At 45.3% G+C, this 27,170-nt stretch overlaps 2 protein-coding genes and 2 long non-coding RNA genes across 6 annotated transcripts in view; 2 read left to right on the forward strand and 2 right to left on the reverse strand.

Annotated features, from left to right (window-relative positions):
* Positions 1-22,891, forward strand: part of POSH (SH3 domain containing ring finger posh) — a 56,551-nt gene extending 33,660 nt beyond the window's left edge. Inside the window, exons 13-16 of one of the 2 annotated variants that reach the window (XM_050184290.3) lie at positions 1-390; positions 2,787-2,968; positions 9,650-9,775; positions 10,991-22,891. In XM_050184290.3, coding sequence (XP_050040247.1) covers positions 1-390; positions 2,787-2,968; positions 9,650-9,775; positions 10,991-11,159 — 867 coding nt within the window. In that variant the 3' untranslated portion in view covers positions 11,160-22,891. The remainder of the gene's footprint in view (positions 391-2,786; positions 2,969-9,649; positions 9,776-10,990) is intronic. The other variant, XM_055073742.2, reaches the window with a different exon arrangement.
* On the reverse strand, positions 293-11,101 carry LOC126537152 (uncharacterized). Its single transcript, XR_008613653.2, has 4 exons — positions 11,013-11,101; positions 9,593-9,713; positions 2,221-2,287; positions 293-381 (listed from the first exon to the last, which is right to left on the reverse strand). It is a non-coding gene; the product is annotated as an uncharacterized lncRNA (long non-coding RNA).
* Positions 6,895-8,441, forward strand: LOC140217045 (tigger transposable element-derived protein 6-like). The gene has a single exon (XM_072287471.1). The coding sequence runs from the start codon at positions 6,912-6,914 to the stop codon at positions 8,439-8,441; it is 1,530 nt and encodes a 509-aa protein (XP_072143572.1). The 5' UTR covers positions 6,895-6,911.
* The window catches only part of LOC129386196 (uncharacterized), a 15,965-nt gene continuing 4,879 nt past the window's right edge, over positions 16,085-27,170 (reverse strand). The window contains exons 2-3 of one of the 2 annotated variants that reach the window (XR_011893843.1): positions 23,392-23,560; positions 16,085-19,999 (exon numbers count right to left, since the gene is read on the reverse strand). This is a non-coding gene — a long non-coding RNA (uncharacterized lncRNA). The remainder of the gene's footprint in view (positions 20,000-23,391; positions 23,561-27,170) is intronic. The other variant, XR_011893844.1, reaches the window with a different exon arrangement.

The raw sequence follows: 27,170 nt of genomic DNA on the forward strand, positions 1-27,170 counted from the left end.
GTGAGCCATGGCCCTGTGGCCCTGCAGATGCAGCAGCTGGGCGTGGCCAAGGCAGTGGCTGTCACCACAGGGAGCCCTGCTTCTTCCCAGGCTTCCTCGGGGAGTGCTGGCCCCACTGGCGGCCATTGGTTGCTCGCGTGGCCTCCCTCTTCGGTTTCTTCTTATGGGTCAGGTAGCGGTGCCTCCACGTGGGTGCCTGCTTGTGCTACGCCCACTCGCAACCCCGCTGTTGCCGTTACAACCTCTGTGGGCGCCGGCAGTGGCAGCACCCAGGCCAGCAGTGCTGGTGGGGTGGCCACATCCAATACGCCCGGCTGCTCCAGCTCATCTGCGACTGCCACCTCCTCCAGTGCCCTGGCTCCATCTGCTTCAGCGACACGTCTGGAAAAGGTGAGGAACATCTTGTTTGCACTGCACACTGTGACCCCGTATTCTGATCGTGCACGTGCTATGGGGAGGTTGGAGTGGGGGGCTGACGCTCAACTTCAGCAAAACATTTTTTTTTTATCAGTGAGGTTTGTTTTTCCAGATTGCTTGATAATTCAGAAACTTCTGCGGCCCTTTTCATGGGTGTTAAAAAAAACTGGCGATGACTCCTTATTTCTATAAAATGTTGAATTTCAGTACAGTGGAATCTCGATAAACAAAAATCGCTTAAACAGAACTGCCTCTTAAATGGAACACCATCCTCATGTTTAGTTGGTTTGCAATTGTATTATGCAATTGTATTATGCAATGCAATTGTATTAAACTTTGTCCCCTAGTAAATGGAAGTCCTGATAAATAGAACCAATTTCCCTGGTCCCTTGAGCCTCCGTTTATATAGAGTCTATTGCATAATAAAAATTCAATGCAACGAAGTGGCAATTTTACCCACTTAACTATATCAAGCTTTAACTATACTTGTTTCTATGAACCAGTTTCTTGGGACAAAGGAATGACAAGTACAAGTTGCCGACATAACATTAAAACCATAGAATTTAGAATATTTCTTTTAAAATAATTGATTTTGCTGTTATTTGAATGTAGAGCGAGGTACGAGTTCAAGCAACGAAAATCACGAAAAAAATCTAGTAAATGCAGTACACTGAAATTTCGATGTAACGAACTTCAGGGGACCGCGGTAAATTCTTTGTTATTCTGAAAGATCGTTATAGTGAAAGCCCCAAAATTAACCATTCCACCCATCAACCCATCAGTTAAGTTGTCAGCTTATGGGCTATCCACGAAAACGTTGCTGTTGGCTCTCGGCATGCATTGTTGCTATTCTTCATAGATTCCGCAGCCACGCAGAACAGACGCTGACACCGAGAAAACTACTGACAAAAAGGTAGCTTCATATCACCTCCAAAGTGCAATGTTTCTTGCTTTTTTGTTTTTCACATTTCTTGCTGTGGACACCACAACTGTGACACCTGAACTATGTCAAAGTGCAAGCGTGCATAAACAACACCGTCTGGAAAGTGCAAAGTGCGATCATGTGGCATCTCGGCAAGTACGGAGGTTACATTTCACTGCGGTGTGTAGCTAGTACGGCCACAGAAAGAAGCTCGAAAGAAAGAGGTGTGTGCAGAAAGAAGGGTGAAAGAAAAAAGATGCGCGCCTCCATTGCTAGGCGACACTTTTCTGGGTGGAGCATGCACTCGCAAAACCTGATGCATCGTTGCCTCTGCTCGCCTGCATTCTTTTTTCCTTGGGTGCTGTCTCAGGTTTTCCAAACCCATGCTCTGCGACCGCCCTCTGTGCCTTGTCATCTGCCAGCCTGCTGTTTCGGCTGCCGTGAAGGATACACTGAAATCTAAGAATCCCCAGATTTCGTAACATTAGCTTGTAGTACTGAGGCGTTAACATCACAGGGAAATGGAATAAAGATCGTTTTTCTGAAAAGTGCGGTCTTCTGAAATTCGCAGTACTGAAATATTTTTACATTAGAACGATAAGGAAGCAGCAGGGGATTTCTGAAAGTTCGTTAATCTGAAAAGTTTGTTAATGTGGTGTTCGTGGTAACAAGGTTTCACTGTACTCTCTCTTGCACCCGAGTAACTCCACTGTTAGGTGGCATTAGCAGCGCAACGCTCGCACCATTTCTCATACTGTTCTGCAACTACATCAGCCATCTGTGGCGCTAGCTACACAGAAAACATGATTACAGGAGATGCAAGAGCCTTGCAGGGAGAACAACATAACGGGGCACAAGAGAGCTGAGTGTCCCCACTGTACCCAGGAGGTGGACATGCTTCATGGCCTTGTAATACCTTGGCTCACTCCATTCCTTTGATCACTGCAACTGCAACAAGAAGAAACATGCACAGCACTCTTGTTTATTTTTTACAAGCATCATCATTTTACTTAGTCATATTGCTATATTCATCAGCAAATTTTGCCCCATGTCGGGTTATCACAAATGTCAATGGCCCCAGGGCCCTTTGGAGAGCAACTTTGGTATAAAATAAGTTGTCTCCCAACCTTCGTACTTGCCATGTGTCATCTTCGTACATGCGAGAACTATGTCGCAGATTTTCTACAATTTCAGAAATATCTATCGGCACTCCTATCGAGAGCCCAAAAGATGCCCATGCAGATCAAACATTTAATTTGATCTTCAATCACTTTGCACCGGCAGAGTTCCGTTGTTGAATTATTCAATGTCCGTAGTCTTTAGGAGCATACTTGCTCTGTAGTAGATGTAACTGCTGCTGTATTGTGAGGGCCTTTGAGCTTGACTTATTTGGCCTCGTATGGAAGCGAGATTTTTTGCTGAATGCGGATGATGTGCACTTTTCTAGCAGAAGGAGCGCAAGGAAAAGGAGAAGATAAGCCTGATGAAGCGGCTCACAGCCAAGCGCAGATCGCGCTCACCTCCTCCACCCAATTTTTCCTGCGACAACCCGAGTTTCGTGGACAGCTCAGCAGCAGCGGGCCAGCCCTCTCTGCAGCCACCCAGTGCTGTGCCTGTCGTGCACATCAGGTGACAGCTCTTGCTTGTGTACTGTGTACTGGAGTGTGCACGAATTAACCTGGGCACATAATGTTGTATGCGTACTGCCAAGCTGTGCTTTTGAGGGTAACATTGTAACATGCTTGTATCGGATAGCGATAGTGAAAGGCACGATGGCACGGTTGACGCGGTAGGGCAGGCTGCCTCAACATTGTCCACATGGGAGGTCCTGTGGATGATTCAGTCCCTCGTGAGCTTGTTTTCGCGACGGACCTTCCGCTTCAATACCTTGAGAACCTGGATGCCTTGGAGAAGGATGTTGGCAAGCTTCGCATAAAGCAAACAAGGCTGATGGACATGCAGTTTTCTCGTGCAAACTAGTGGGAAGCACATGGTAAGATGCTTGTAGCGATCTCCTCCCAGTGTTTCTTCTGGATTTCTCAAGCTGAGATGTTGCTGTGGCAACCTTCTCGCATTTTTAAAAGGTGCCTTTTGGGGCCACCATAGCGACGCCTCGGCAGAGCTCGTATGTCACTTGCCACCCGCGACCCCTGTTTGCAATTGTTATAGCAGTGCCATTCTTGAACGCTGACAGCCGTGGCTTGTTAACAACATGCAATCGCAGTGCGCAGGAAACAGAGTTAAACAGTTAAACGAGTCAACACAATCAGAAAGTGGTGGAAAAAAGAACTGGCCTCCCCGCCATTATAGTTTTCTTGGAACAGCTATGCCATCCCCCATTTCGATTTCTTTTTTTCATGCAACCCTGTTATAACAATTATCAGTTATAACAATGGAATTGTCATGGCACTTGAATAGTAGGTTCGGCTGTATGCGTGCGTGCGTGTGTGTGTGCGCGCGTGTGTGTGTATACATATATATACACCGTCCACCGCCTCCCACCCACACATGAACGTCTCAACCGAACAATCACAGAGATGCTGTCAATGTACGTCTCCAATGATCACCTCGACTGGGACACCCTGCTGGCTTATGTGACGTTTGTGCATAACTCGTGCCGACATGACACCGCCGGATATTCACCCTTTTATCTCTTGTATGGCCGCGATCCCACATTGCCATTTGACACCATCCTCCCTTCTGTGCCACATGTGGCAACTGAGTACGCTCGTGAAGTCATCGTTTGCGCTCACATGGCACGTCAAGTGGCTGGTCTTGTTTCTTAGCCTTGCAGCATATTGTGGGGATGCGCGACTCTCGCGCGTCCCCTGATGTTTTCCCCGCATAGCGCGCCTCCTGTAGTGCGGCTTCGCCGCGTGGCCTGCGTGATGCTCGCGGCGGTCGATGTGGTTGGGGCGCGGTGCGAGAGATGGCGCGAGTGTTGCACTGCTAACGCCGCCGACAGGCGGGGCTACTTGGGCGCCGGGAGACAAGGCGCTTGCTCTTTCCCGGCGGGTCGGGGAAGAGCGTGGACGTCCCGCGCGCCGCCGACCATGCTTCTGCGAGACCGTCTCGTGTGGCCGCCTTGGAGACCGTTGGCGTGTGACCGTACACGCGAACGACCAGGCGTTGGGATCCAGCATGGGGCAAACATATTCGCTCGTTTTCCGGTCGCGGTGAGTTGGACTTCTAGATTTGTCGCGCGCCCATCGGCATGTTTTGTGGATAGCAACTCGGCTAGCAGGCATTGATCTATGAAAGGTGCAATAAATGCCCTTGTGATTGTTTGCACTACTGTGTTGTCGTTCCTTTGTCCCAAGAGCACGGGAGGAGAACCCCACAATATACAAAAAGAGCATTACGACCGCTGCCATCGCGATGTTAAGTTCGCGCCAGCTGCTTGAGTGCTCCTCTGGTCACCATGTCGTCGGGTTGGCCTCTCCCAGAAGCTTCTCTCTCGCTACACAGGGCCTTATGACATCCTACGCCAAGTTAACGTACATTACGAAATTTCGCCACTGCACTTTGATGCATCCTCAAGTCAGATGCCTGTTGACGTCGTGCACGTTTCGCGGCTGAAGCCATACTCCGCTTGCAATTCTTTGCCTACCATGCGCCAAGACGGCGCTTTGCCACCCGGGGGTCCTGTTACGGAAAGATGAAAGAGAGAGGAAGAAGATCGGAGACGCTGGCTGCTGCGTGTTGTTGGTGGTCAGCCATCTTCACTACTCTGACTCATCCTGTATATATATTGTAAATATAGTCTTTCTTTCTCGCAACATCCTTGTAACAATACACACACACACACACACGCACACACACACACACACACCTACCTGTGGGAACGAATAGAATCTCATCTAGTGATCTAGCAACAGATTACTGCAAGTTTCTCACTTGCTTCGTTTTTATGACTGGTGCACACCACTGAGTTTGCTTGCAGGCGCTCACGTGACAGGCCTCGCTTTCCCTATGACCACATGTCCTGGGGCTTTATTCTCACATTTCACTTCATTCTCCGTTCTTCCGGCCCTTCGTCGTTGGTTTTGACATGGCTTGAAGCCCACCAATTGCTGTCTTTGCTGGGATAGCACCCTCGGCACGACACACGAGAAAAGTAGTAATTTAAATGGAACATTTTGAAATATGGGCCATAAATATGTCAAACCTACAGTCGAAGCCGACTATATTGAACCTATCTACATGGAATTATTCTCTATATCGAACAACTTCTGAGCACGGTATAGTTACAATGAGTACATATAGCAAAAATTACGCTTACATCGAACAAAAATAGCAGCTATTCCCAATATATCGAACGACAAGCACTGCAAAAGTGCCCCCAGAAGTTGGCTTTTCCTTGCGGCAGCGGGGAAACCCGGCGGTGCAGTTCCATCCCACCGCTCTCCCTACCGTGACTGCGCTGCATTGAGCGAGCCATTGACACCCCCTGAAAAAATGATCCTGGCCCGCCCGCAGCGCTTGCTCAGACAGCCACTCAGTGGCTCTTGTGCCCTCGTCGTGCAAGGCTGCACAAGCGCAAGTTGTCTAGCTGCTTTTGTGGTTCATTCTGGTTGCACCTTGTGGGCCTTCTCTCGCAGTGTTGCCGTGATGAAGCGGCAGAATTTGCCTTTCGCCGTGAAGCTTGAAATCATTAATTGGGTCGAACGCGGTGACAAGTCAGATGACTCCGTAGCGTGCAAGATTCCGAGGAGCACTTTCAGCACAATCTTGAAGAATAAGGGGGAGATTAGGGCTAAAGCAGACAAACTCACGACCCGGTGCCCGTGGCGCCCGACGCATACGCACGGCCGTGTACAAGTGCTTCATCCGAAATTTCTTCAGACGTGCCGGCTTCTGCGTGCCGGTGGTGACTGAAAATTCTGATGAGTGCGACGAAGCCGTTCCCGGTGTTGCTGAAGTTCGGAGCGAGCTGTCAGAATTTTTGGAAGTCATTGAGAGGGCAACGGTCGACGAGTTTATGAATGCAGATGATGGTGTCGCGACCACGGGAGAGCCCAAAAACGAAGACTACATTGCCCAAATCGTACCGAGCACAAGTGAAAGTGGACATACAGTCGAACCCCGCTACAACGAACGCCGCTTCAACGAAATGTCCGGTTCAACGAATAATTCTCAGTTCCCCGTCAGCTGCCCATAGGAGTCAATGCACAAATATCCTCACCACAACGAACACTTTTTCTTATGCCGTTCCGCTTTAACGAAATCTGACGAAGTAATTCCAGGCTCGAAATTTAATTTGCCGCGCAGGAAACGCAATTTCGAACATTTTGCACATAAAAAAAGCGTCTGCAAAGTTATCATCGCGCGTTGGCACCGCAAGAAACTGCCGCTGATGACCGAGCATGGGGGCCGCCATTGCTCGATGGCGACGGCGATGAGACTGGCCTACCTTTGAGATTGGCTTGAAACTTTTTAGCCGCAGACAATCCAAAGCCGACGCTCAGTCGTCTCGTTAGTCCATGCTGCGTCTCGGCGCCGTCGGTGCGTAGTTAGTGCTGTTCGTGTTGTGCACGTGTTGCGGTGTTCGATTTTTAGCGTGCTTTCCGACATGGCGCCGCCATGTCGAAAGTTTTTATCCCTGAAGGATAAAGCTAGGATCCTGGCCGAAGTCGAAAGTGGAGAGAAGAAAGGTGACGTTGCGAAGAAGTTTGGGATTTCTCCCAGTTCGCTGTCCACCATCTTGAAGTCAAAAGAAGCAATAGCGCAAGCTCTTGCTTCAGGCACATCAGCCAAGCGGAAGAAGCTGACGCCGTCGGCGCACGAAGACCTCGACAAGGCCATGTACACGTGGTTTGTCGAGACGAGGGCGAAAAACATACCCATCAGTGGAAACGCCGTGCAGCAGAAGGCCCTGAATTACGCTTGCCTGCTGGGGATTGACGATTTCAAGGCGAGCACAGGCTGGCTCAGCAGATTCAAGGCCCGCCATGACATTGTCGGCAAGACGCTCTCTGGCGAGTCGGCATCGGCAGACACAGGCAGCGCATCCGCCTGGATCTCCACAAACGTTTCGGCGTTGTTGAAAGACTATGCGAAGTGTGACATCTACAACGCTGACGAGACAGGCCTGTTTTACGAGATGCTGCCGTCTAAAACCCTCGAAATGAAAGGTCAGCGTTGCCACGGTGGGAAACACAGTAAGAAGCGCGTGACCGTGCTGCTGTGCGCCAACGCGGACGGATCCGACAAGCGCCCACCGCTAGTCATTGGGAAGAGTGCAAAGCCCCGTTGCTTTAAAGGTAATAGGAGCCTTCCCGTAAAATATGTCGCCAACAGCCGCTCCTGGATGACGCGGGCCATTTTCTCCGAGTGGGTCGCGTCATTTGACTGCGACATGAGGAGGCAGGGCCGGCGGGTGTGCTTATTGCTGAACAATTGCTCCGCCCATCATATTCTGGATGTGGAGCTCACAAATGTGGAGCTGAAGTACTTTCCGCCGAACTGCACTTCGATCATACAGCCGCTTGACCAAGGTGTCATTAGAAGTTTGAAGTGCGCCTACCGCCAGCGAGTGATGCAGCGTCTCCTATTGAATGTGGAGACCGGTCGCGACACGAAGTTAGACCTGTACATGGCGCTGCAGATGATGGCTGCTGCGTGGGCTGCAACTGGACGGCCAGTTATCGCAAACTGTTTCACGCACGCTGGCTTCAAGCTCGGAGATCCAGACACCGACTCCGCTGAGGATGCTGCTGACTGCAACGGAGCAGTGCATCCGCCAGCAGACGTAACTGCGTCCTGGGCGGCCCTTCAAGGTGCCGGAAGTGTGCCATCCAGTGTCGAGCTGGACGACTTCATCGACGCTGACATCAATGTGATCGCCCGGGAGGAATTGAGCGATAAGGACATCATAAAAAGTGTCCGCAACGACGGGGGGCAGTCGGATGACGACGAAGTGCCAGATATGCACCCACCGGCCACATCTCGCGTACTGGATGCGTTCGATGTCATCAGAAACAGCGTAGCTGTGCATGATGACGACGTCGCGATGCAGCTACTCGTCGAACGCGAAAATCGAGTCATGATGCTCCTAGGAAAAAAAAGGAAGCAGTCGACACTGCTTGACTTCTGGAAATAAAAGTTTGTTTGTGGTTTACCAGTTCAGGTTAGCCATATTTTTGTGAATTTCACAACAACGAAATTTTCGCTTCTACGAATTTTTTTTCGTGCACCGTCAATTTCGTTGTAGCGGGACTCGACTGTAATGAGGAAAGCAACAATTGTCCTTTGCCCACATCCTCCGAGGCGTTTGGTGCACTCGCCTTAGTCCGGTGCTTACGCGTGAATGTGGAAAGTTGCGGCCTCTGCTACTGCGACTCTTTAGACAATGCGGAGAAGTGCATGCGTCACAGACAGCAAGATTGACCAAGCAGAAGAAAATACAGGACTATTCCATGCAAAACTATGCTAGTTTCATCAATAAAATGATTTTATAAATGGTGTGTGCTTTTATGACGTCCAATTTTTTTGCAGGCTTATGTCGAATTGTGCCCTGTATCGAACTGATAGGAGTTTCTTTTGCAAGTTTGATATAGCGGTGTTCGACTGTATTTAAAACATCTAGATAAGTTGTGTAAATTTTATTACATTTGTGTGCTGGTTCAGTATGCTGGTTTATACATGTATTTATTTTTAAACCATGCGTAGAATTGTGCATTAATACATTTGGTCACTTTATTATCGCCTAAAGAATAATTTGCTCATATTCCTTTTTCTTTTTTTTCTCAATATGAGTCACTCTGAAGAAATTAAATCGGCAATAAACAAGTGTGACCCTAGGGGGACTCGTTTTATGAAAAAAAATGTTACCCTTACATGGCTAAATCATCTTTACTGATAATGTGCGTATGTAGCCCTGTAAAGGCGTGTGTGAAGTGTAGGGCAGGATCCTAAAAGAAATTCCCCCCCCCCCCCCCCTCCCACCTTAAGGCCAAGTGAGTGTTGTGCAATAAGTGACATGAAGGAATCAACTACAGCAACAAAATGCAAAAGTTAGCGCAAGCTTGTAACTTAGTGAATAAATGGTGCAAGGATGGCACATAGAATAAAGTATAGTACTACTACTGAACACTCACTGTCAATCATTAGGTTTATTGCGCTGACTGCAGTACGTAGATCAAGTGAACAAACAGGACTTACAACAGCAAGTACAGAGTCAGAAAATTGGTAAGGAAATGTCACATTTGAGATCAGTAACTTATCACGCAGGCAACTTCGCGATTATCTTACCATCACTTTCCCTGTACGACAAGCTTGCTATAATTCACTTTGGGTTTCTACCCGCAGGTCTGGCTCGTGTCCGAGTGAGGTTTTAGGCAACCAGCAGGCACTGCACAAGAAGACCAGCTCCCTGGATGGAAACGACAGCCTCAAGGCGAGGCCCAAGCAGCCTGCTCCTCTTGTGAGGGAAAGGTGTGTTGGTACATTGGCTCTTTGTTAAAGACGAAATGGTCACCCACCCTAGTGTAGCACAAAGCTACAAAGGAAACCCATATGGGTTTCTCGGAAAGAACTTGTTTGTTATATTCATTCTCTCTGTGCTTTAAGCTGTCCTCGCTAGCCTACTGGTTAGCCCACATTGATATGCATGCATTGTTCATCTTTTTCTGGTGACCGCTTTTCACCGGCTAACCACTGTTGCAAAGTTATCATTCTGCACAAGCCATGCCCACATGTATCCGAAATTTCCTAAATGTTGTTGCCGATTTTGTAGCGAAAGACTCTTGGCTAATCAGATTGAGCACACGACATTAATAGTGATGTACCTTCTAGAACAAATGTGAGCACCAGCAATGTTGCTGAAACGTACGATGAGTCATGTATAAATAGCTGACACACTTGATTCGTAGATCAGATTTCGACACTCGATGACTGTGCTCTCCATCATTGTGCTTCGAGTCTCGTTGGTTTGTTGGGTTCACCCAATAAAAAGTTGCACTTTTAACTGGCACTTTTGGCAGTTTTATTCTTTACCGTCACTACAACATGGCAATATGCTAAAGAGACCTCCCTGGAAAGAAGTTTGTCCCGGTTTCAATCCTTGGATCAGAATGGATTTTTCTTCAGCTACGAAATTTTCTTTATGATAAATGATTATCAGATTTCTTTGTAGCTTCATGCTGCAAGGTAGCTGACCATTTCATTCCTTTCATAAAGCTTCCTCTGCCTCACAGATTTCCGCAATACTCATTTGTCATTGGTTCTTCTTGAAGGCATAGCTGTAATTTAGCCTATGATAAGCAAGAATTGAAAGCTAGATGCTGATAATTTACTATGCAAGTACGATTCCTCAAGAGCATCAAAGGGCAATGAAGTGTTAAGAGGTTTGTATCATTGTCTCATGTACTCCAGGTTGCTTTTGTAGCATTTGTCTCAGGTGCTACTACATTAGTTCACTTATTAACTTAGATGCGTGAAATCCATGCAGTTCTTTACGCTGAATACATCAAATATTCTGAAAAAGAAATTGAATAGTAGATAATCGATTGACAAATCAAATTATTTGAACATTCACTATTCGATTCGATTTGCTGATATTCGGGTATCCGCACATCCATAGTTTTTAGTGTTTGTCTGCTGTAGCATTGACATTTATGTACAAGAGATCATGCAGCTCATTTTGTGCAGGTTTCGCTGCATTGTGCCTTACCCTCCGAACAGCGAGTATGAGCTCGAGCTCAAGCAGGGAGACGTCGTGTATGTGCACAAGAAGCGGGAGGATGGCTGGTTCAAAGGCACGCTGCAGAGGACGGGAAAGACTGGACTCTTCCCTGGCAGCTTTGTTGAGAGCTTCTGAGACACCCCACCTGCACCTCATCTGTTCATCTACCTGCAGTCTCACTTCCTAGGCACACACATCAAGGACCTTGATTCTGGTACAGGCGGCAGGGCAGTCGCTGACGAATCTTCTGGTGTCTTCCGGTGGTTTTGCAGTACTGGGTTGGGCTAGTCGGCACATCACTTTGTGGGAAAACAGCACAACCACAGGTCATAAGAAGCAACACAAGGGTGGAGTTTGGTTATTTTGGGTTTAGGAAGTATGGAGAGCACTGTGTAAAAGGTTTGCACAACACCAAATATGTGACTGCAATAGTTTCTAGTCCCATTCAATGAGTCTTCCATAGCACCCAGTGCACTTAGACGGTTCTCAACCTGTTAAGGTTGTGGGATCAAATCCTGGCCACGGCGGCTGCATTTCGATGGGGGCGAAATGCTTAAACACCCGTGTACTTAGATTTAGGTGCACGTTAAAGAACCCCAGGTGGTCAAAATTTCCGGAGTCCTCCACTATGGCGTGCCTCATAATCAAAAAGTGGTTTTGGCTTGTAAAACCCCCTAATTTTTTTTAACTGTTAAGTTAGTAGACCTCGAATGCTTATCTTTTTTCCCTTTGGACTAGAAAATTTGCATCCCACCACTAAGTCTGGAGTAAGTTTCACTGGTCAATCTGGATAAACTCTCTGTACAGCGAAGCATTCTTGCTTGGCTTGCTGTCAGGGCAATTAGCTGGAAATTCAAAGGCACGGCATTTCCACCTGCTGAGAGATGAGTCCATATGGATTTAGTGCTTTGTGTAAGCATTGAGATTCAACTCTGTGCTTTCTTTTTGCTTTATGAGTGCATCTTTTGCCAGTATGGTGCTCAGTTAGTACTTCAAGGAAGCACCTAGAGAGCTCTTTGCACAAAACTGTGACTAAAAAGATTTAAGATAGCAAGTTATGGTCTGTTTTGCACATAATGCCACTAACATATGTACAGTCGAATCTCAATCATTCGAACTTGAAGGGGCCCAAAAATTTGTTCGAATTAAAAGAATTTCAAATTAAAGGAATCTAATTTAATGGAGGAATTACCTGCAGTGGTGCATGTGCACTGAGCTAACACATGGGTGGGAAGCACCACAAGATTTATTCGCACGTATCTACAAATTACAGTCAGTTATTAGGCGGATCGGTGCTCGAACTGGGATAAGAGATGGCGGGTGCACGCGGTTTAATTTAGGGAAACGCACCATGTCCCGTGACAATTGCCCCTTCGATCTTTTGGTATGTTTCACCGCATAAGAGTGCTGTATTGAGGCGAAGCTGACTTTCGGGAACCGATATTACCGTATTTTCCAGTGTATAAGACGCACCCTTGTATAAGACGCATTCGCCATATATGAAGGCTCTCATTGAAAAAGTTGGTATATAAGACGCACCCGTGTATAAGACGCACCCCAATTTACCCACTTAGGCTAGTCAGGGTTAATTAAACACGCTTGATCGACCATCACCACTCAACCACTGAGCCACCGCGGCGGCCTGTGAGAAGTTCTTAAGCAACGCTAAGTGATCGCAAAAGGCAACACTCACGCCATACCCGCCCACGTTTTAGCAAAAAAGAAAGAAAAATACGACGAAAGAACTCTCCCATATGTCCATAACAACATTTTATTTTTACTTAAAACCATCGAAGTCTTCATCTTCGGATGCGCTCTCAAAAAGCTCGCCCATTTCTGGAGGCAACGCGGCTGAAGCATTCTCTTCATACTCAGAACCGCTGGTCTGATTGTCGTCGTGCTCGGTTGGCGATGAAGCTAGCAGGCCAGCCTTCCGGAACCCTGCAGTTATGGTTGCCACTCTAACAGCACTCCAGGCCTCATGGACCCACTTCGCAATTTCGCTGTAAGAAGCGCGCCTCATGCGTCCAGTTGCGGTGTAGCTGTGCTCGCCTTCCGTCATCCACGCCTCCCAAATACGTCGCAAAATAGCTTTAAAGCTGCGGTTGACGGAAATATCCAAAGGCTGTAGAACCTTCGTCAAACCACCGGGTATTATTGTAGGGGTACAGTTCTTCGCCTTGATTTGCCTCAGTGTCAAGTCAGTAATGTGCGCCCGCATGCTATCCATAACCAGAAGGCCTTTCCGGGAGTGAAAAAATCCATCCGGGCGCTTCGAAAAGCACTTTTCGAGCCAAACTCCCATCATTTGCTCATCCATCCAGCCCTTCTGGTTAGTTGTGACAATAACACCAGGCGGAAAGCTTTCTTTTGGCATCGTTTTCCTTTTAAAAATTATCATCGGCGGCAGCTTTGTTCCGTCAGCACAGCACGCAAGTACGACAGTGAAGTGAGACTTTTCGTGCCCAGTTGTTCGTACTGTGACAGTCTTATCACCTTTCTGAGCGACACTTTTTGACATAGGGATGTCAAATGTTAGAGGCACTTCGTCCATGTTTACGATGTGGCTGTCGATGATGTTATTCTTTTCGACTTCCTTCTTCACAAATTCATGGAACTTCTCCACTTTCTCTCCGAAATCGTCTGGTAGTTGTTGAGACATTGTCGTTCGCGCTCTTATTGACAAGGCTTTGCGCTGCATAAATCTATAGCACCATGACGGCCCACCAACAAAATCAGCAGCACCGATTTCACTCGCCAAAGTGCGTGCTTTCAAGCGCAACTGCACGGTTGACAGAGCCCTACCTTGAGCCCGTTGTTCAAGAGCCCACTTGAGGAGCCGGTCTTCAAGTTCAGGCCACCGCGCCTTCTTCCCGCGGTCAGCCTTCTTTCCGCTCTTCATCGCCTGCAGTTTGGCGGACGACTGTCGCCACGTGCGAATCATCTTCTCGGTGACGTCGAAATGGCGGCCCGCAGCCCGATTTCCGTTTTCGGTAGCATACTCGACCGCAGATAATTTGAACTTTGCGGTGTAGCTCTTGCGCAACTTCGGTGGCATACTGTAGTAAGACCGAGCACGACAGGTGTAGGTAGTGGAAAACACACGCCGAAGTCACCAACACAGACGTAATACGTACACGGTTGCGAAGTTGCAAAGAATGACTAAAAAAGAACGCCGGCTTGGCTTGTCTTGACAATGTCGAGAAGCGCGACTGTCGCCATCTTTGGGAATTTCACATTACTTTTGCTTGCGCCTCCGAAACGACCGCGTGTTTGCGATTCTGGAAGTCGTCATCCCCGCCGTTTCATGATAAAGTTCACCTAAAAAAAGTTGCGCACGGCGGTCCCCGTATTGAAGTATTAACCGTGCTACTACCGCATCATTGGTAGTGATATTTTTTCGGTGAAAAAAGCTTGAGCATGAACCTGAGTAATTTCTGAACCCGCAAAAAAAAAAAACGAAAAATTCGCATATAAGACGCACCCTTGTATAGGACGCACCAGCAAGATTTTTGGAAAAAAACCGCGTCTTATACACAGGAAAATACGGTATGCAATGCGCCAAGTTTTGCGCTCTCCGAAGCCATTGGCGAGGATTATGAAGGCGGAGCCGACGCCATTTCCAACAGCAGCGAATGGCTTCAATGAAAAACACGGCACCGAACAGCAAGAAGTTTGGTAGCGAACGCCAAAGTAGCTAGTCCTAGTGTTGCCGCGGTGTGGCTACAGCTGCCAGCGGATCTGCGTGCGAGAGCGCCGGCTCGAGGCGGCGCGATAATCAAAATGGTGGTGGTGGTGGAGGCTTCGAATAATGCCATTTCAGACCCGTGGTCATGGCAAAAAGTCCGGAAAACCGGGCAGCGAAGGTTTTTTTGCGTTCGAAATTTCATATCTTCTTTTACTCTGTGGGGTACATGGCAGTGCGGCAACACTAACACAAGTCACTAACAGAAGTAATTGGTTATGCGTGCCTGCACACAAATTTTCACCGCGTTTTTTATTATTATTTATTTACTTATTTATTTATTTTCTGCGCGACGTTGAGGAGTCTCTCCTAAGCTCTTCCTCTATGGCGGGGTCAGCGGAATGCTGGTCGGAGGCGCCGCCACGTGATTTGGCACACTGCTAAGAACATTGTCGGAGCACAGTATGTTCAAATTAACCGTTGCAAATGCTTACACGTTCGGATTACCGGGCGTTTTCACCTATTGGAATACACATAACTTTGACAAGACCACAGCGTCAGTTCGAATAAACCGAATGTTCGAATTAAGCGTGTTCGAATTGACGAGATTTGACTGCACATTATTCATCAATCATTGCTTTAGATCTATATTGGCAAGCTTGCACTAGCCACTATAATTTAAAAGACAAAATTACAGGAATAAGTGAAATCAATTAAGTATAGCTTCCTCTCGCTTGTAAAATTTTGTGTGATAACACTTCTCTAGGGCACATATGACAAAAAAAAGAGGCTTTCTGAATCGGTGCAAACACCCAGTATAACTTAGTGCAATAGAACCTTGCTATTTGCCATAAGATGAAACTACAGGAGGCAGCAACTGTTGCCGCATTAGTGGGGACAGGCGGTCGACGGCACACATTGAAAGGTATGTGGCCGCATTCCACTGTGAACTATTTGGCCAAATTTGCCGGTAATGATACGTGCTGACTGCAGTAAACTGATCTTATATTGCCCTCCAATGCCACATTCTTGCACAAAATGCCCAGCGCCATCTTGTTTACTTAAAAGCAGTGCAAACTGCCCTGAAAAAGGGACTGGCACTCAGTCACACAGTCATTGTTTTGGCACTTTCTTAGGGCTTTTTGTGTATACTTCGCTTGCGTTCCACATAGTCTGTTAACATTGTTGCATGTGGAAGTTATTTAATACAGCATTCTCTGCGAATCTTGCAGGGGTATAAAAAGTTATATTCCTGTACAACAAAGGTGAAGTAGCAAGTTAATGCACACTCTAAATCACGAAATGTACATGTACATATCTGTTTCCTTTCTTTTCTTTTTCTTTTTTTTTTTTTTAGCAGTTCAGCTAGAGCTAGAGTTAAGCTAAGCAAGCAGGCCACTGTAAGTGGCAGTACGCTAGTAGGATGATCAGGTTTCTTTAGACAAAATTTTTTTATCGTGCTCGCACGGTTTTGCACTCGACAGCGATGCTGCAAATTTATAATTACTTGAGGAGCTAAAATCATCAGGTTGTTTTATTTCAGCTGATAGTGACCAGTCTTTTGTGAAGCTAACAATGCTACAATGACTAGCGAAAGGAAATTATAATAGCCACCTTTCAGCTCTGTGTGATGACATTCTGTGTCTATAGAGTGCTGCATCACACGATCCTCATATAACACCCTAGTTTAGCTTTCATTTTGTAGTAGCGAATCGAAGTACAAAAACCCACGATTTAATGTCAAGGCAATATGAATTCACCATAGTTGCATCAGAACCACATATTAAAAGAACACCTCTGGTTGCGTAACCGTTAAGCGACAGCCTTGCAATTATTGCAATGCATTTGTTGTAATATGAAGCATAGGAATTTATATATGAACACATGCATAATATTCCTTTTTTTCTGCTGCTGATTGATGTTACGCCACCCCGTTCATGTTTCATGGTATCATAGAGATTGCAGAGTGATCAATACATCATGACAAGTTCATAAAACGTGGCATTCACGTCTCGCTGCTGGCATTTTATTTGTTTAAAACGAGCTAAAATTATTTTTGTGATGTAATCAAAACACCAACCGATAATAAAATTGATATGCTTGTAGTAAGTGAAGGGTGTGACAATCGCACATCACGTGCTTGACACAGGCAGTCACTGTTCTTACTACAGCATAAAGACGTCAGCGCAAGACTAAATGCTTTTGAACACTGTCAAAATATGCACACCAGCATTTGCAACTGTTCTACAATGCCTAAAGAAACAGCATTTAACAATATTCACGCCACCTAGGGCCTAACAGACGAAACGTGGTGTAATCCACATTATCCATGGTTTTGCCAGTGCCAACCAGGTGGCGACTCTGCTTGATCTCGCGGCCAATAATGAAGTTGCATCCAACACAAGAATACATTCACTTTATCCCATATTTGTTATAAGCATATATTCATTAAACGCTTCATATCCGTGTTTACTAGATCAAGGTTGGACTGTATTACAAGTAGAGCAGATGACCGAAGTATTGGCATAGAAACCGCCCTGATGTTTTGATGATCACAGACACATAGACAAAGCGGCAGTTGGTGTTTCTGGAACAGACCACATGTTGTACCTTCCTCGACAGCCTAGTACAGAGTGGTTTGTTTTTCTCTGGCGCATTCAGATTTGTGAAGCCCAAAGGATTGCTATAAGATTTAGTGGACTAATCCAGATTGACCAGTGGAATTCAACGTGCGACTTGTGCGTACTCTTAGGCCTGCGAGAGTGCCCAGAGAAGCAAGTCTGGGAAGACCACCCCATATATACACCTTTTGGTAGGCATCACCCACCAAGTTTTTCTAATTGTCTGGGAAAGTACAGGATTCTGTCTTTCCCAAAGCCTTGTGGAAGTAGGCTCTGATATCCTGGAGAGCTCCACCGACAGAGTATATTGCACTCACCACCACAGTGCTGAATGTCTTACTCTACGTATGCTCTGATGTCATTAAGTTCAGGCCAAACAGCACCGTCTTCTCATGGAGCCTTCAAAACCATACCACCTGTGAACAGCTCGGAGTCCATGATAAATAACTGCTAGTTAAACTGTGTCTCTGGAAGTTCGGTGTGCCATGGGTGCTATGAGAGACCCATCGTGCGGCCAAGTAATGGTTGCAGCTGCTTATTTGGTGCCTTGGAAGTTTTTTGACACAAAAGGATATGCATATTAGAGGCAAGTCATCAAATAAAAAAAAATGTCTGTTTGAGGTCTTTCAATTACGTGTTTCTTTCCTCCAAAATGCATAATCTGCGCTCTTGCAAGTTAAGATGTTTCTGCACTTAGCGTTTATGTTGTTCATTTTATAGTTTGCCCCCGTGGTTATGCTGCCTTCCTAATCTTTCGGTGTTTATTCCAGTCGTTTCCCCCTCCCCTTCTCACTCACAGTCTAAGTTTCTTTAGCATGTTGAGGTCACAAAACAGCAAAGAAATTCCATGAGCAGTAGCGTTTCTTGTTGTGCGAGTTGGTATGTGCTTGTGAATGAACAGGGAATCGGCAAAGAGGTGCTTACACAATGGAAAAAAAATGGAGGGAAGAAGTCCAGCGCTCATTCAGTTCAATTTTTTTGTGTAAGTTTCTATTTGCTGGTTTCTTGTTCATTCCAATAACAATGTTTTGTGTAGTCATGCCTGCAAAGCTCTCATATTTCTTGCTCACTCATTCTTGCTTTACCAAATGAGCAATGTTGCATGTTCCTATATTTCATTGCATTTTGGGTATCAGCTTTATGTGTGTACAATCCACACACACACTTGCCATGTGACATTATTAGTGCAGTGATAGTAAATCAAGTTTCTTGTCTGGGTCATATTGCCATGGGTACCAAGTGCTGTATTCCACTCATAGTGTCCTGGTGCTGTAAGCAAAAAAGAAAAAATTAAGTTATGCCAACACTGAGGCAGGATAAGCATGCGACAGTCCAAAATATCATCTTCTGGTTAATATGCAGCAAAATTTTGTCAACTCAAGCAGAGAGGATGAAAAATTATGATTAGCTTGCAGTACAGCAGGTATAGTAGGCAAGAAATTACTTCGTAAATGAACAAGGTCATCTGCGGGAAATGCTAATTGAAAAAATTTGAGAAAAAATTTAGTCATTCTTCTGCAATCTCCTGAATCAATGCTACATATTTGGCATTGCAAGCTTTATTTTTAAATTGCTCCTTACCAACACGCAATCTCGATATCGTTGCTGCGTGCATTTGCCACCTGGAGATCAAAGGCCATCATTTACATGACAAGCACATGTCCCAAAGCTGTGGATGAGCAGTGGACAACGCAATAAATGCAGCCTCCATTTGAGTTGTCTGGTTGTGGTAACCATATCCAGTGTGCCCATTTCAGAACTTTCTAGTTTGATGTCGAGTGTTTTGAAATGTAGTTATGGTGGAATGTTCTGGCAAGCTCACTACCCAAAAATCAACATTACAAGACCCAGTAGCCGCCATTATGTTGTGCATGAATATTGTGGCTTAAACGAACATTACCATTTCTAGGTAAAAAAACGCCTTTATTTTCAACGACTTAGGGATTCTCCAAAGCATAAATCCTGTGCTACTAATGACGGCACTGCTTGTAACTGATATGAAGATAACATACAAGCCATGCATGTCAGTACTTAACAGTTGCATGGAACAACATCCTTAGACTGCCTTGTGAAACTCATACACAGTGGCTTCTACATGTATTTGCAGATTTGAAAACTGGTCGTGCTGCAGTTAAGATTGAAAATGGCACTGCGGGAAAATTAGCTTTACAGTGGTTGATTATGATATACAAAAATGTGTAAGTCAGCTGTCTTTTACAGCTATCTTTTAACCGAAAACAGGATCCACATCTGCACTCTCTTTCATAAAGAAAAGAGAATGCCATCACTGGCTTTGTAGATGTGGTGGTGGTGTGGGTACTGAAGCAAGGTCCTGCACGCAAGCCAACTTCTAGAATTTTTCAAATCGTCCATGAGAAAAAAACCTTTCACTGAGAGCTCGTACACTGACTGCTTATCAGTGATTTCAATTTTCTTTACATACGTGACCCATGCTGAAGCAGCCTGCACTGCTACCAAGTGAATGCAGTGGTGCCCCCTGATGACCCTCTCGATGCGTGATGCCGTATTGCATTTAATGCAGAATCTAAGCACAGTTAGTGCTCGCTGTTGTATTCTTCCATGTGGAATGCGAAGATGAGAGCAATAAGGAGCTTGAAAGCAGAGTGCGAGTCTTTTCCTTTTATTTGTAGAAGGACTTCAGGGTTATGCTGAAAAGAAAAAAGATGTTTCTGTAACATACAACCTTCTCTGTACATAGTGGTCACAATATTGACGAATCTCTGGGTGTTTTAAATGCACCTCGAACCTGACATTGCCCTTTTACTTAGCACACACACACACATACATACACACATGGAGACCTAATGCTGGTGCTTGTAAATGCGTACTCTGTAAATAACTTCAGAAATCTTGGTGTTTGAATGACCCAGTAGAGCACCAGAGAAACATTCTTTTTTTTCTCTTCTACTTGTTGTATTTATTGTTCCCTTACTTCAAGCTTTTACTGCCATGCTTGTTTCCAGTGTCGGGTACTACAACCGCTCAGTCCTAGACTATCATGTTTGTTTGCATTTGTTTGCAGTGATGTTTACCGTGGAGTCTTGAATCTTGAGATGCCTCGTACTCATTTTAAGGTGTATGTTTAGTTATCACTAATGTTCAGTGCCTTGTTCTGTTTATTACTGTGGTGTAGACATGTTATCAAAATGCCTTGCTGTATGTACCGCAATGTCAGCTAGGAGCACATGCTGGTGCCTCATTTGTTTCCGGCAGAAACATTTTCTTAGAATCGCCTGGAGGGAAAGGTGGTGCTGCAGTGTGCACAGTGTGCAGAGAGCGACAGAATTTCGAGGATTTCAGATTTTCATCTCTCTCGAAGAGTTGGGACATCTTGTAAGTGACCATTGTTGCATCTGTCATGATGGTTCAGTTCCCTACTAAAGCAGTGTGTGAGGTGCTGGTTTTGTTGCATGACTGTGGGCAATTTATTATTAGAACACAATGATGCCCACCATCGAACCTGTCATGCATAGAAGCCGAATGTCAGGAGATGCAATAATCGTGCAGGGAAGAAAAACATCATGGGATGCGAGAACGTTGAGAATCTCCGCAACAGTGGCATGAAATGCTGACAGCACGATCTTTCGGTTGGAGAATTGAAGGAAATACAAGAACGCCTGTACCAAATGTATAGCAGTACCAATTAGGTGTGTCTGTTTCATTTGTTTCTTTGTCATATGTGAGCAAGTGATGAGTAGGATTGTATTTCTGAAAAACTAAGGCTTGTTATTAATCCTAAGGAAGCTTTTATTTGCACTGGCATGGTTATGTTTCAAGACAAACTATGTTCAAGACAAGCCAAACATTTTATATATTGGCGTTCCTGTCCCTTGTATAGATGGTAGCACCACATTTCCCTCTAGGTAGTGTCGTAAGATCCTCTATAGTTTCTGGCATTGGTATCCTTGCTGGTGAAGGCACGATAGTAGAATGCTGGAGTGCATGGCTAAGCTTCTCTTTTTCATAAATTTTTGCAGCCACATTTACACTGCCTCCTTCTTTGTTTTAGGTTGTTGAGTGCATATGAGAGATTGTTTTGAGTGCAGAAGAAGGAGGCAATTATTGAAATTTTTAGATACTGTCGGGCTGAGAGTCAAATGCTGGTTCATTTGTATGTTTCTTTTAAAAGCATGGCACTTGGGTTATTAGTATAACAGTATAACATGCAAACCTTTTGGACTAAGCCAGCATATGCAATCACAATTTGGACCAGAGACAGCATATTGCTTTTTTTTTTCTCCTTTTCTGAAGGGGGTTGGCAGTGTCAAACAGAACAGCCAACTCTGATGTGTGAAAATAGAAATCAAAACTGGCGGACCATGATCTTGTAATGAATCGTCAATCATATAGAGTTGTGCCGGTGACAAAAGGTACTTTCATTATTTTGGCAAGCTCTTGATGGCACACATTTGTTAAACAGTTGTTGAATGTGTGTTTTCCATTTTATCTTCATACAGTTTGAAAGTAAGGTGGAATGCTTTCATAAATTTGTTGGATGTGGAGACTGATTGATCCCAAGAAACACCACCCAAAGAAATTAGCTTGTGTTTGCAGGACACTCGCAGATAAATATTGTGTGTCTGGTCACTCCACTTCTGTTGCACATTAGAAGGCATATTTTACCAAGGTTAGTGACACACTTTCTTATTTGATATATAAGGGAGATAGCGGTCAGCTCTCTCTCTTGTGGGCTAAAGTACGCTCCAAGCAAAATCCAGTGTGCTTGTCAGCGCCAAGTTTTTATGCACATGCGCGTAGATATAACCAAGTGCAATGCCTATGTTGCACCTTATAGTGAACAAGTTTCTACAAGTCATGCTGCTTGCTGTATTTGTTATACTTCTCGCATCACTTTTGTTGTTTGGCAAATAATTTATTCTTTTCCTCTCTTTATTTTTGTTTATTGCCCCCCCCCCCCCCCCCATGCTTTGCCGACTTCTTACAATATGGACATTTGTTCCCTTGAGAATTATCCATGTACTCCTGCCTTTACACCACTAAGCCACGTGAGCGAGATCTAGTTGTAATATATTTAATGCTGTTTACAAGGAAAACTAATATAATATTCTCATTTTGCCTTGTTGGCATTCATACTTTGGCAAGCTAGTAATGTACAGATTGCACATTGCAGAAGTTGAAAATGATGTACGTGCACATACATACACATACACACACACACACACAATGCGAGGGGCAGCTGATGCACGAAGGTGCCAAATGAAACATCGCATCAGCACATTTCATGTCACACTTTTGCATTCCATAATTGTCGTCTATCCTTTACCTTGTGAATACAAGGGCTTCTTCCTACTTTTTTTTTACGCCCCTCCCCAGTGTTGAGCACTGTTAGCTGTAAATCCCATTCTTGCACTCAGGCACACAAACTCCTTGAAAAAGTCGAGTGCATGCCGAGTCACAGGTACGGTTGTGATCACGCTGGCGATGCCATGTTGTGCACCCATCTCAGCAGGTGTTCAGTGGACAGCTGCTGGTATGTTTTACATTCACAATGTTAAAATAAAATTGTTGCCATGTACAGAGTGATTTGTGTGTGTCAATCAATGCCCTATTACAGCAAGGTAGGTACAGGTCTGTGCAATTTGATTGTGAAACACTTCGACAGGTTTGCAAAACCTGCATGTTTGCTGCTATTTATTGAAACTTGCCCCTCTTACTGCAATTATAACGATTGCAGTACCAATCAATTTCCTTGTTATTGAGATGAGGTTGAGCACTGTATCTACAAAACAATTCCTTTGATTCTTATAACTAACTATACTGGGTTGTGGTGCGGTTTTAATTCAAGCATGCCGAATAAAATTACCGGGAAGCAGCTTCAGGTTTCGTAAAGCTGATAGAAAGCCAGCAATCCAGCAACCTATACTAAAGAGTAAACACAAGTATCAAGTCTATGCGGTGCACATGTCACATTCATTGACACAGGGGCATGATATGACGCAACTGCTACATGCCTGGGGAAATACAACGCAACTGCAATGCAAAGTTTGTACGTATTCATGCTACGCAGTGCGCCTCTCACATCGCCTGACAAGTGGCATGATACGATGCTGCTCTGCTGCTGCTGCTGATGATGATGATAGATGATGATAATATACTGACATCCCCTTTGAAACTGGGCGTTGCCAAGTAGTCACTGTTATAGTTTCGTTTTAAATGGCCGTCCATTACATAGCACCACTTGCGCCAGCCTGTAAAGGTGGAGAAAAAAAAAACACAGGGTCAGTTTTCGAGTGCAATCCCTTGTGTACGGTCGTGCTGTAGTTCGTGTCATTGACGGTAATAACCATTGACAGTAACCGCAGAGTTGGTCTGCCTCTTGGAACTGCTCAGCTACAAGTGGCGACGAGGAAAAATACATTGAACGTCACTTCTGTGTGGTGCAGGAGTCTGAAGATCTCGAGGAATCTATCTTCAGAGGCGTCTTCACAGAAACACTGAGTGCACATGCCAGCTCGATTGAACGCATACATAGGATTTGACAAACAAACTGACAAAGTGTGACCGGTAATTATAAAATTCTACAATCACCATGAGAAAATATTTTAAGAAACTTCAAGCTAAAAAACATACCTATTTCTGAGGATTTTTTCGTAAACAAGAAAAAACTGGGACAGTGCCGCTGCTAACAAAAAGAAAGAACAAACAAAATGCAGATGCCCATGCCCAAATATTCTTTCTATTGTACTTGGAAGATGTGCTTCAAAGTGGTAGCTTTGCCGCCGTCAACTTTTCGTGTGTACAATCCGGGCATTTTGTGAGCACTGACATATGGACATCAAACTGAAGTGGTAGCTGAGGGCCGCGCAATGAGTGTTGGAATGAGGAGACAGACAGACGACAGCTTCGATCAGAGACAGAAACGCGGGTGGCCAGATTTCTAGGTGAAATTACGAGTAAGGAGTGCAGCTGGGCAGGTCACGTATTGCACTGACCAGATAATCGAGGGACTACGAGAGTAACGGAAAACGTGCCAAGGAAAGAAAATAGAGATGCATACAAGGTTAAGTGAAGTGAGTTACTGTGGTTATGCCGGGCTTTCGCTATAGTGCTGAGAACACTGTATTTAAAGCTTATCGTAGCCAGGGTAAACCCACTGCTCATGGGGATATGAGTCATTGATGATGACGGGTTTCGACATGCTGTTCTATATGTTGTATGCGTGATTAGAAAGAATTTAAGCACTGTTCGCTTCACTTTGCTGAGTGCTTGTAGCCTCTGCCTTACGGGGCTATGAGCCACGGCATTTTTTGATTGCTTATCGGGATATGAGCCATTGATGATGATAGTTTTTGTTCACAAAGAACAGGTGCGAGCCATGGTAGAGGTTCATCGTCATCAAAAATGCACGGAACCCTAGCCATATACAGCTTCACTGTAAAAGAATGGACAAAAAGATCTGGTTCGTATACGATAAGCTTAATATAGACAATGACATATTCGAATGGGATGAGGATGAAGGATGAGGTAAATGCAAACTGCGAGAATGAGCCATTTGTGTATATTCAGCTAAATGAGCAGGGCATCGTTAATAAAATATAAAATAGTTGACCTGAAAAGTATCTTGCTTACACACAAGCCATGATCGATGATGAAACGAATACGAACTACTAGTCCTTGGATGACTAAGGAAGTTGCTCAGCTAGAATGCTATCCGCTTCAGTGACCTACAAGACCAAGCTTTCATTGTTACATTCACAGGTAGAGGACTGCATTAAGAGAAACAAGTGCTACTATTTCAACTTTATTATCAGCCCTCTTCTGGCTGACCAACTATGGGCTGTCCCAGCAGGCCCACGATGCGGCCGAGAGGCTCGGCCTTCTGTTTCCCACGTGAGAGCAGCCCGCTTCGTGAGGACTCACGATCTGGAGGACTTCATTAAAGTTTTACCATACCATACCATGAAGAACCTCCTGCTCACGGCACCAGAAAAGTTCTATTCACACTTGTCTCCTGTTACATATAATGGAACTATATGTATGCATGTTTGTATAAGTTATGTGTGTATGGCGACGTTATGTATAAAGTTATGTATAAATGGCAAAACAATAACGTCACAACCACAAGTCGTGGTGGCATATAATCAATTGTTTTTTGTTCTGTATTCACAAATGATGATGGTAGAATGCCACATTCCAACCCAGTGGCCCATTGTCAGCCAATTAATAATGTTGTATCTGAAAAATGCCTTCCACTGCTTCTACACCAAAAAATCTGCAGGTGCTGATGGTATACCTAATGCCTTCTTTGTCAGGTATGCCAAATGGTGCTGTAAATATTTGTTATGTCCAACGTTATCCAAACAGACATTCCCTTTGAAAATGCAGCGAAATTGTACCCGTACCTAAAGCAGATGACATCATTACTTTCATCTTATAGGCCAATGTCATTGTGGTGCACATGTTCTAAGGTCCTAGAGCACATTATTTTCAATCACATTTTGACACTTATTGAAAATGAAAACATACCTAATCGACAACAGGTAACGGGTTCCAGAAAAGGACTTTCTACTGTGACGGCGCTCTAGAGCCAATTCCCGACTCTTCAGCAGCAATTGACATTGTGACAGCAAATTGACATTCTATTTCTAGACTTCAAAAAAGCCTTCAGTTGTGTGTCACATTTTAAGCTTCTTTCAAACTAAAACCACTGTTAAAAAATTTGTGAATGGAACCGACTGTCAGCAAGCATTGTGGAATGCCTAACTACCGATACCTTTGTACAAGCACTTCTGTAGTAATCATTTTTGAAATCAGTTGCAATCGCCAGTGCTTCATACGCTGTGCGTGCTTTACTTTTTTTCTTCTTTTTTTTTGCACAGAAAATTGTAGCAGGTGTTTTTCTTCCGTGCATTTCCCAAGTTCTAGTCGGTTTGTGTAACACGCTTGAGTCTTGATTTCGGTTATGCATGAAGACTGTTTCTTTTTTTTTTTGTCACCTACTCGTGCTTACAGCCTCATCAGGAGGCCAGTAGTACTGTATAAATAAATAATTAATTAATTAATTGATGCCTGGTGTAGTAGGAGGTTCAAGTTCCAGTGGTCCAGCAGTTGGCGAGGAGACTTGGTGCTGAGGACGTAGGAGGTCGCTGTGCCTATGCCAGACAGTGTGTGGGAGATATGGGGTTCTCCTCCGTACTCTTGGGACAAAGGAACGACAACACAGTAGTGCAAACAGTCACAAGGGCATTTATTGCACCTTTCATGGATCAATGCCTGCTAGCCGAGTTGCTATCCACAAAACATGCCGATGGGCGCGCGACAAATCTAGAAGTCCGACTCACCGCGACCGGATTGCGAGCGAATATGTTCGCCCCATGCTGGATCCCAACGCCTGGTCGTTCGCGCGTACTGTCGCGCGAACGGTGGCGCATTCCAAGGCGGCCACGCGAGACGGTCTCGCAGAAGCATGGGTCGGCGCACGCGCGGCACGGCACGTCCGTCCCGCTCGCAGTCCCGAATCTAAGAGACAGCCCCTTGTTTTTCCCGCACCCAAGTAACCCCGCAGCGGCGCGACACTCGCGCCATCTCTCACACCGCGCTTGTACCACTCCGACCGCCGCGGGCGCCAGACCACGCGAGCCGTGCGGGAAAACAACATATCGGGGGATGCGTGAGAGTCGCGCATCCCCACAAGTGCCATCACTGACACAGACTGTAGCTCACTGCTGCTTGCTGTGAATGGATTCTTGTAGCAAGTAGCAAGGTCTACATTCCTGAAGGACTTCCCCTGCCAGAAAAAATGCGTCAAGTCTTGAAGCGAATACCTAAATTCGCCATGGAAGCTACGAGTACAAAACC

Source organism: Dermacentor andersoni, chromosome 4 (assembly GCF_023375885.2).
Source record: "Dermacentor andersoni chromosome 4, qqDerAnde1_hic_scaffold, whole genome shotgun sequence".
In the NCBI taxonomy this organism is placed as follows: domain Eukaryota; kingdom Metazoa; phylum Arthropoda; class Arachnida; order Ixodida; family Ixodidae; genus Dermacentor; species Dermacentor andersoni.